Raw genomic sequence first — 10,273 nt, forward strand, 5'->3', positions numbered from 1 at the left:
GTGCACAAGGAATTGGGAGGGGACACAGCTGGGACTGCTGACCCCAACTGACAAAAGGGATGTTCCATACTATATGACGTCATGTTCAGCAATTAAAAGGTGGGGGAAGAAGGAAGGGGGGGACATTCGGAGTAGTGGCGTTTCTCTTGCCAAGTCACTGTTATGCGTGATGGAGCCCTGCTTTCCTGGAGATGGCTGAACACCTGCCTGCCGATGGGAAGGAGTGAATGGAACTGAATGGGAAGGTCAGCTTCCCCATCTGCCCCAGGGATGCTGCTGGCCCCAAGGCCACGAGGAAATGGAGGCTACTCACTCGCTGCCTCTCCTGAATTCATATTGCAGGTGATGCCCAACCCTCACTGAATTTGCCCCCTCCTCTGCTCCCACCAGCCCCACTCCCCACGACAGCACGACAGTCCTGGCCCTGGGCCTCCTCCGGCACCTCCTGCATCTCTCCAGTCTCCCCTCCCTCTGCCTGCTGGCTCCCCACTCACTCCCATGGCACTGCAGAGTCCTTGTCCATGGATACGTCGATTTGGTGCTTTACTTTTGGGGGACTTCACCTTTGAGGGTGTTTCACCTTCTGAGTCTCCATTCATTGCAACCCCAGGGCACGGGGTGAGTCCCCATCCTCTCCTCTCCTCACCCCTCCAAAGTCATTTCCAGAGACTCTGGTATGTGCCATCAGTCTTGTCATCCATGAAGAAACCTGAGAAGATAATGGGAGGTCATGGACCATCTCCCCTGCCATTGGACACCAAGAAGAGAGCTCTTAAATCCAGACCATTTGGGCCAGTGGAACCTAATGGTACCATGAGCTTAACACCCAAAACATTGAGAACACAGGGAGAACAGATATTTTAAAAGACCAATTCCTTGCACATTTTCGTGGAAATAACTTTGGAGGAAGAGCCCAGCCTTCAGGCACTGCACCTGGGAGATCCCCATTTATTGAAGAGCTGCTATTGGGCATGCCACATCTGACACAGTGTTGGGCAAGAGTCAGACACAACAGAATCAAGCCTCAAGACAAGGATTATAAACCGAGAAAATTATATATAAGCAGGATTATTACAAGAGAAAAAATCAGACTCATGTCCTGAGATAAACTCTGGGGAATGTGCAGAGAAGGGGAGGCAGGTTATTGTCGGTGAAACAGCGTCCACTGGGCCAGTTTCCTTAGGGCCTCCTTCAGCTCCTGGTTCCTCATGCTGTAGACGAGGGGGTTCACTGCTGGAGGCACCACTGAGTACAGCACTGCCACCATCAGATCCAGGGATGGGGAGGAGATGGAGGGGGGCTTCAGGTGGGCAAACATGACGGTACTGAGAAACAGGGAGACCACGGCCAGGTGAGGGAGGCACGTGGAAAAGGCTTTGTGCCGTCCCTGCTCAGAGGGGATCCTCAGCACGGCCCTGAAGATCTCCACATAGGACACCACAATGAAAACAAAACACCCAAATGCTAAACAGACACCACCCATAAGGAGCCCAACCTCCCTGAGGTAGGAGTGTGAGCAGGAGAGCTTGAGGATCTGGGGGATTTCACAGAAGAACTGGTCCACAGCATTGCCGTGGCAGAGGGGTAGTGACAATGTATTGGCCGTGTGCAGGAGAGCATTGAGAAACCCACTGGCCCAGGCAGCTGCTGCCACGTGGACACAAGCTCTGCTGCCCAGGAGGGTCCCGTAGTGCAGGGGTTGGCAGATGGCAACGTAGCGGTCGTAGGCCATGACGGTGAGAAGACAATACTCTGCTGTCATCAAGAAGAGAAAGAAAAAGAGCTGTGCAGCACATCCTGCGTAGGAGATGTCCCTGGTGTCCCAGAGGGAATTGGCCATGGCTTTGGGAACAGTGGTGGAGATGGAGCCCAGGTCGAGGAGGGAGAGGTTGAGGAGGAAGAAGTACATGGGGGTGTGCAGGCGGTGGTCGCAGGCTATGGCGGTGATGATGAGGCCGTTGCCCAGGAGGGCAGCCAGGTAGATGCCCAGGAAGAGCCAGAAGTGCAAGAGCTGCAGCTCCCGTGTGTCTGCGAAGGCCAGGAGGAGGAAGTGGGTGAAGGAGCTGCCGTTGGACATTTGGTCCCTCTGGGCATGGGGACCTGTTGGAGGAGGAAAACACAAGAAGTTAGGGGAGACTTCTCTGAGCAAAATCCAAGCCGTTTCCCACAGCCCCTGCCCCTGCTGCACACCCCCCCTTTGCATTTTCCAGGAATCCTTTCTCAGCTGCGGGGCTGGAGCTCTGGTGGGTGCTGGCTGAATGTGGCGTGAGGAGCAGGGCCTCTGCCCGCTGGCTGCCGAGGAGTCAGCCCTGCTCTGCAGCAGTGGGTTCATGGGAAGGGTGGGGACAGGGGCCAGTGCTGGCGTTTGACTTGGTCAGATGGAACCGCTCCTAACGCAGAAGGGCCTGTCAGCACCTGCACTCCCCGTGCTGAGGAACTGAGGTGGCAGAAGGCACTTTGAGAGGCTTGGGGGTTTTGACAGCTCCCCCCATCTCCCCTGGGGAGTGTTCTTGGATGTCAGGAACCCTCAGCATTTCTGCTGCACTCAGGAGAACAGAGTGAGTCCTGCGAGGGAAGAGGATTGCCTGTGGCTCAGAGCGCAGTGAGGGGAGTTGGTCTGTCCCCCGGTCTTGTTCCCAGCTGCCTTGGGCTTGCACCTTCCTGAGATGGAGGGCGATCACATTCTTATGTTCTGTCATGCAACGAGACACTGCTGAGAGCAGAGGGATCCAGTGCAGAGCACGAAATGTCTCACCCTTTCTCAAGGTCTCAGCACCCCACTTCTAGCCCAGGACACTCGTGGCTCATTTCACCAACCCCACAGCATCTCCTCAGCCAGAGAGTCTCTGCGTTTCTCCGTGGGGCTTTCAGAGAACACAAGGTTGCTATGGGACAGCTTTGCATGCTGGAAGGCAGCTCACAGCTTGGAAGGACACCCCAAGGAGATAGCCAAGTGTCCGAATGTTGGCAGCTCAGGAAGAGACAATTGACTCACTCCCCAGCCCCACAGGCTGCGTTGCCCACAGCCCCTCGGGTTAGAGGAAAGCTGGGACACTTGTTCCCATCGACATGCCCGCACGAATGGACGAACAAGATCAGGGTGTGACTCTGCAGCTGAAATTCCCATCCCCAGGCAGTCTGGCACCAAGAACAAGATAACTTTAAAACAGGCAGTGGAGAAAGAAGGAAAAAGACAGTGAGGGTCTGGCTGAGCGAGGCAAGGGCCGAGGCAGCCGGGCACTCAGGACAGCGTTCCCCTCACCCAGCTGTGCAGCCACCTCCCAGACAGTGATAAAGCAGGACAGTTGCCCTCAGCCCCATTGCTGGTCAGTGGGAACTGGGGACGTGGCAGGAGGGATGCCCTTGGCCTCTTCTGCTGGTCTGCTGGACAGAGGGGTGACTCCCAGCCTAGACCCCATGGCCGGGAGGGCCGAGGGCTGTGCTGGGTGGCAGAGATGAAGGGGGTTGCTGAGGGAAGGCATCTGCACTGCAGGGGTGGCCGGGAGGTGCCCACATCTCCCCTGCAACAGGGCTTCCATTGGCAGGTCCTTCCTTTGCTGCCCATCTCTCCTGCCTGGAGCTGTCCCTGCCAGGAGCTCTTGCTCTGGCCCCACGGCTCTTCCCTGCCAGTGCTCACAGACCCCATCTCAGCCCCTGGGTGCCCAGCGCTGCCCTGCAGCCTCTCCGTGTGCGCAGGGGGTAAGGAGCAGGTCCCACAACCCCGATGAGACTGGAAAGGGGATGCTGGTGCTATCTGTAGCCCCCAGAGCTAGAAACTGAACACACAGACGCAGGAAAGCTCCTTATCCAAACAGTCATCCCTCCTTTGACCTTCCAATTGAAAAGTGCCCTTGGAAATGTCCCACTGCCCACCCAGCCAACCAAGAGGAGAAACCTCAAAGACAGACACCTTCCCTTTCAGGGAACTCCATCTTGAAAAGTCCCCTCAGAAATGCCCGGGGCTGAGCTGGAGCTGTGAGCAGCCCTGACCCCGGCAGCACCCTCTCGACAGCAGAAGGACCCTGCCCTGCTGGGGCTCGCTCCTTCCACCCACAGCTTCTCCCCACAGCGCCGTGGGGAGCTCCCCGGGCAGGCTGAGTGCTGAGCCTGGCAGGCGGCAGAGTCCCTGCCCCAGCACACAGCCCCTGGGGTGCAGGGACCCTGCTCGCAAGGACAGCCCTGGGCACCCCTGCCTGCACACCCCTGCAGTCCCCCCCAGCAGAAGGCAGCCCTCATGCCCTCTCCCTCTGACCGTGCAGCAGGGAAGCCCTGCTCTGCACCATGTCCTCCTCCTCCACACCAGAGAAGGTGGGAGAGACCTCCGGAAATGTCCCACAGGCTGTGGCATGTGCCAGCTTTTGGAGAGCTCTCCAGGCACTGCAGCTTCTTTGCCCTGCGCCCGGAGACTTACCGTGTCAAGGGCTGTGAAGGTTTCTCCTCCCGTTCATTCTCAGCATCCTCCCAGCCCAGACTGCCTCTAACCTCTCTCTGCCTCGCTCCTCTCCCCTCGGTGCCTGCAGGCAGTGCCCCCAGCCCTGCTCCTGGGCAGAGCTGTCTCTCTGCAGCGCTGCCCGCTTGCCAGGAGCTCCCTCCATCCCAGGAGCCCAGCCCAGCTCAGCAGCAGAGGACCAGCCCAAGGCACCACTTGCTCTGCCCCCTCGGGGCTCCCTCCACGTGTCCCTGCGCCTCCAGGGAACCTGCTGGGAACAGCCTGAAGCCATCACTCATGGTCCCTCCCTCAGCTGCGGAGAGACACTTCTTTCCAGCAGGGGCATTTCTCCCATCTCAAGAAGAGTCAGCTCCAGGAATCACCTTTTCATTGGCCCATCTGTAGACAGGACACCCGGACAGGGACAGGGAAGGACCTCATTTAGCAGTGCCGAGGGAAGGGATTCAGCCCCCATTCCATGGTTGTGGCCCTGGGGCTAGAAGTGGGCTCAGCTGCCCCCCACGCACAGCACAAGCCCACAGGAGGTGGGATTCCTCTGGCCTCAGCTCAGGTGTGCACACAGCAGACACCTGCATGTCAGCTCCTTCTCTCAGCTCCCTGCTAATTAATGGAGATGGAGGCCAGGGCTGACGTGGTCACATGCAAAGACCTGGGGACATTTGGAGTGCCAGAGGTGGTCCAAGATACCTGGAGCTAGCTGCAAGCTCTAGTGGAGCAATGCTGAGAGACAGGGCAGCATCTGGGGGCACCTTCTTGGAGACTGGAGGTGAATCTCTCTGGCCAGTGGAAATGGCATCAGATGCCCACATTTAGGATGATGGAGCCTGTCTCTCTTCTTTATGTTCTGGGCAGCCTACGCAGGGATTCATCTGATGGAGTCATGTACCACAGGGAGAGCTCAGTTCCTCTCTGTCTTTCCCATCCGCCAGGTTGACTAGATCTCCATTGACTCTAATGGCGGTGGTGTCCTGAACATTCTCCCATTGCCCAATCCACTTCAGGGCAGTTATTCCATGTAAGGCCAGTTACAGGCCTGTAATGGTAGGTGAGGTGCCAAGGCTCTCACACACAGTGACATGCAGTTGGCAGGGACAGCGATGGTCCTACACAGGAAAGCCATCCCCATGCAGAGCGAGGGTGTGACAGACACCCAGGCAGCATTGCAACAGATCCAGTGCCTTTGGGCCAGAAACTGATTGCCACCCCTGCAGCGTGGCAAGGTCCGTCCCTTCTCTCTCCAGTAGAGGTAGGACACTCCATGGATAGGAAGCCCATCACACCAGGGTCACCATGCGTGTGTCTACACCTTCAGACTTCTGTTTTTTCTCTCCACCAACCTTCACTCCTCCCCTGGAGAACACAGTCAAGGACCAGACCAACAGTTGTCACAGTGGGCCTCTCAGGAGCACCTTGTCATTCCTGGAGATCAGCTTCACCTCCACCAAAGGCCCTCGGGGACAGCAGAGACCCCACCGACAGCAAACCCATGTCTTGCCAGGGCTGCCCTTCCCAGCCCTGGTCCTCTCTGCCCTTGGGGACAGCAGGGTTTGCTCACTCTCTTGGCACCCAGGTTCAGCTTTCTGTTTCCACCTGCTCTCCACTCTGGCATGTCTCTGCTGTGAAGCAAAGCCTTTGCACACACGGGGGCTGGGACACTTGGTCCCAGGTTTGCCTAAGATAAGTGAGAGCTTGGCCTGGGTCTACACCTGCAGTGCTACAGCCCAAATGTGCACTGATGCCCTCAGCCGGGGGCACAGCCAGGACGAGCTGGAGCCAGATGGGCCAGCAAATGTAATGCAAACCTGGATCTGACACTTGCAAGCAGGTGAGAGCTGGCCAGTGAACTGAAGGTCAGTGTAAGCCTTGGTTGTCCTGACACTGAAACAGTGGGGTCCCAGCTCCCGAGGGAAGCCAGGAAGGAGAATTGAAGGCTGTAGATGCCGGACATCAGAGGAGCAGACTTTGGCCTCTTCTGGGGAGTTCTGGTGCGGTCTCGTGGTCAGCAGCATTGAAGGGCAGCAGAGCTCAGTGCAGCTGGTCTTCAAGGACAGCATCCTCCAAGCACAGAAATGGTCTCTCTCAAAACTCAGTTGAAACTTGGATGTAAATTCAAGGGCACCATAATGAGCTGTTACTACTTCAGGGACAGTTCAAGAAGAAGCAAAGATAATATGGGATCACTCCTAAATCTAGTAAGAGTGGGCATGGATAGATCTGAGATATTTCATGTGCTTTTATCACCAGCAAGGTCTCCCAGGCCTTTGTGCCTCAAGGCAGGACTCTAGACGAACACAGCCATCAGTGGACAGGAATCAAATCAGTAGCTGCTTGAGCAAACTCAAACTTTACCAGTGAAAAGGGACCGGATGTAGAAATCTGTAATTACATCGAGGGAGAGAAAGTGTCATCAGCCTTGCTGGTCCATGTCCATGGCCTGTGAAAAAATAATGAGAATTTACAGACCAGTGTCAAAGCTGTCAAGATGAAGCCTTCTTACACACTTATTACACCGAGGTCGTTTCTGCATATGTTTCAACTTCTGCCTAACATCTTCCTTCAGGGGTTGATGCACTTGCCCACACCGAGGCGGCCACTGCCTCTGAGATTCCCAGGGGTAGCTGAAGACCCCACATGGTACTGGGAAATGTTACCCAGGGCTGACAGGAGCCTTTCTGGAGCAGGAGCTGGTGGACAGGCAGGGTAGGCCAAAGCATCTCAATTGAGACAACTCATTTCTCTCCCTTGAGTAGGAAGGGAAGCCTGGACAATTGCCCCCAAGGTGTCCAGCACTGGAGGAGAATGAGAAATGAGTGGGTCTAGGTGCTGCAGAGTCTACTTGAAGATGCTCCTGTAACCCCGCTATGTTGGGACTAGTGCAGATTTGGCTGTTCAAAAGAGAGCATTCCATGCACTTTGTCTCTTTGCTTCCCTCTGTGCATTAAGGGAGCTCATGACTTCAGCGTGTGACTCGCTGTGAGTGAGTATGGAGAAACAGAGTCTGGGGCAGGGAGTGCTTTGGGGGTTCTTGGGGTCTGTGCTTGACACAAACGTGTTTTCTGTTGGTCTAAGGCCATGCACTGTGGAAAGTGGACTTCAGAGGAGGTAAGGTGGACTGAATATACAGCAGAGGAGAGTGGTTTATTTTTTATTGAACCATGCCTTCATTTGGTTTTGTTTGCTGGAATTAAGAAACATCCTTCTGTGTCTGCGTGCAGCTCGTTCTCCAAGCAAAGCGGGTGGGAGTTGGTGCCAATGGGCTGAAACACGCAGCTACGGACTGTAGTGGAGAAAGCTCAGGTTTGCACAAAGGTGCTGTAAGTCCCAGGGGGCTGATGGGAGAAATGGTGGGGTTGGAGGTAGGGACAAAGACTGCCAGTCTGACATACGGGGCCTTGACTTCCCCACATCTTCAGCCTCCGTTAGGAGATGCTGAGGATCAATATCAGTTGGAGTTTTCTGGTACCACTGAATGTGTAAGCAGAAAAAGAAGAAGGGGAAAAAGAAGAAATGGTTTCTTACTGATATTTAGTATTGAAAACTTTTCACTTTGACTACACTCCTGAAACCTCTCACATTAACCACATAAGAACAGAGGAATGAAGGAAAGTTATGCCCAGAGACTTGGCTGGGTAGGGCATTTTGCATGTTAATGAGCCCTCTGGTGCCAAGGTCCTGAACTGCAGATAGTGAAAGAGGATTGAACTGGCCTCTGGAGAAGGAAAAGTCAGCAGCACGTCTCCAAGTTTCTGCAGGTGTTATTTAGTCCCCCTGAGGGCCATCACTGAAGAGATCATGGAGGGAATGAGATGACAAGGCGACTGTCTCTGGGGGCCGGTGAAGCAGGAACGCAGAGGCACTGCTTACAGGTTGAAGATCAGATGTGCAGGCAACTGCCTTGATGTGTTTCATCAAGCAGATGCTCAAGCGCTGACCCCCATGCCCTAGGAATGGGGATCCGTTCCCTCCTGCGATGCTCAGGGCTCTTCCAGGGAGCAGGGAGATGTGAGGTTGCGATGCTGAGTGCAGGGTTGCAGTAGGACTCCTCCCAGGCTGTGTGGAGGGTGGGTGAGGAGGCAAGGAAGTGCTGGGGCTGTAAGGAACTGGTGTCCTCTCAGGGGCTAGAGTGGAAGAGACAGCAGCCATAGTCGAAAGGAGAAGGATTTCAGTTCTGTTGGGGGGTCCCAGCCCCCACAAAGGGGCCATCCCCTCCACAGGCTGTCCTACACTGTTCTGTGCCTGTGCCTCTTTCTCTGCAGGTTTTAACCACCAGCCCTGATTCCCCACCTCACTCTCACCCCATCATGTCCCAAGCTTTACTGATGACTTTCTGTCCTCATTGACTCATTCTTCAAACACAAAGCTGTGGTTTTCTGAGGTTCTGCAATGGCTGTGAGTTCTCCACAAACTGTGCAGCTTCTTCCAAAGCCCTGCTAATGCTCCTCAATCAACCAAAATGTGATGGGACATCAGCCCAGGAGGTTTGTGCGTTCTCCAGGCTCATGGATGTTTGCCTGAGGTCCATCCAAGCGTGGGGGGTGAAGGAAGAAAAGAGATCAAGGTCAGCTCATTGGGCACCACTGAGCACATTCCCCCCAGCAGTGGGCATTCCCCTTCTGCCAGGCTGAGCTGTGCACACAGGATGGAAATGTCTCTATCATCCCTGTTTGTACAAGAAGGGCCTTTCTTCCTGCCATATGCCCAGGACAATCCTCCTCTTCTTCCTCCCCCACCTGCAGACATCAACTGCTGTCCATTGCTGGGCTCAGGCATGGTTGTAAGGATTTGCTAAAGCCATCAGCCATCCCCTTGCTTCTCCCGGACATCCCCCGACCCTCTCTCCCAGACCTACCCATGGCCAATCACTGCTGCTCAGGGCCTCTCGCTCTTCAGAAGAGGCCTTGAGCTTCTTGGTTCTTCCTGGTGCTCATTATAAACTTCCTCGCTCGCTCCAGAGCTCATGGTGAGCTTTCTTATCCACAACAGGGCCTTTTTGACCACCTCTTATGAAACCGTTTTCTGTTTCTGATCGTCTGTGCAGAAAGAGCAGAAAAGCACCAAAGAGATCAAAACGGATGCTGCGTGAAATGCCATAAAAACCTGCTGAGTTCCCCCCGCGGCTGTGTCTTTCTGGCAAGGAGTCTGTCCTGAGAAGGGGATCCAGCCTCTGCCACTCTCTGGAGAGGCAAACCAGCAGCGTCCATGCCACGTGGGGAGAAAAAGGGTGACTTGTGCAAGACCGCCCTTCATCTGAACCACTTCGATATGTACTTGGGCATGGGGTATCATGCCTTAGAGTGCAAACACCGATCTGATGGGCACTGCCCAGAAGGGCACCCACAGATGCAGACTGCTATGTTGCAGGTGTTTATATTCAGGCAGATTAACCCTTTTGAAATTGGCTTTTATTTTTCTAAAATACTGATACCCTTCGGGAAATCACACAAGCACTTGAAGGATTATTGATGCATTTTAACATGATTATGGACAAAAGGCCCACCAGCTTTGCATGTAATGGGATGCCAGAGGCCAAGGGATGGATGGTTTGGGCACTGCCCTGGGATCAGGGAAACAGAAGCGTGCTCCCACCTCCCCGACACCCTGCCCTCCTCACTGAGGCGTGTGAGAAACTCTGCCAACGAGGTCTGAGCTCACAGTCATGACAAGTATCATATGTCTAACTGCAGCCAACGTTGTCCTGCCAGCTCGGGATTTGAGCTTCCATCTGAGTCAAAACCCTTTCAGTTCACACTACCTCCAGCTTCCCTCTGAGGCTGGCTGTTGTGTGGCACAACTGTCCCGGCTCTCCAGGCAGGTTGGGCAATG

At 54.9% G+C, this 10,273-nt stretch overlaps 1 protein-coding gene across 1 annotated transcript; it reads right to left on the reverse strand.

Moving 5' to 3' along the window:
* Positions 1-1,141: 1,141 nt before the first annotated feature.
* On the reverse strand, positions 1,142-1,732 carry LOC142076221 (olfactory receptor 14J1-like). Its single transcript, XM_075138600.1, has one exon. The coding sequence runs from the start codon at positions 1,730-1,732 to the stop codon at positions 1,142-1,144; it is 591 nt and encodes a 196-aa protein (XP_074994701.1).
* Between the last annotated feature and the right edge of the window lie 8,541 nt (positions 1,733-10,273).

This window comes from Calonectris borealis, unplaced genomic scaffold (genome assembly GCF_964195595.1).
Source record: "Calonectris borealis unplaced genomic scaffold, bCalBor7.hap1.2 HAP1_SCAFFOLD_35, whole genome shotgun sequence".
NCBI classification, from domain to species: Eukaryota; Metazoa; Chordata; class Aves; order Procellariiformes; family Procellariidae; genus Calonectris; species Calonectris borealis.

Coding starts and splice junctions, on each gene's coding strand:
- LOC142076221 (XM_075138600.1), bottom strand. CDS start 1,732: ATGGCCTACGACCGCTACGTTGCCATCTGCCAACCCCTGCACTACGGG.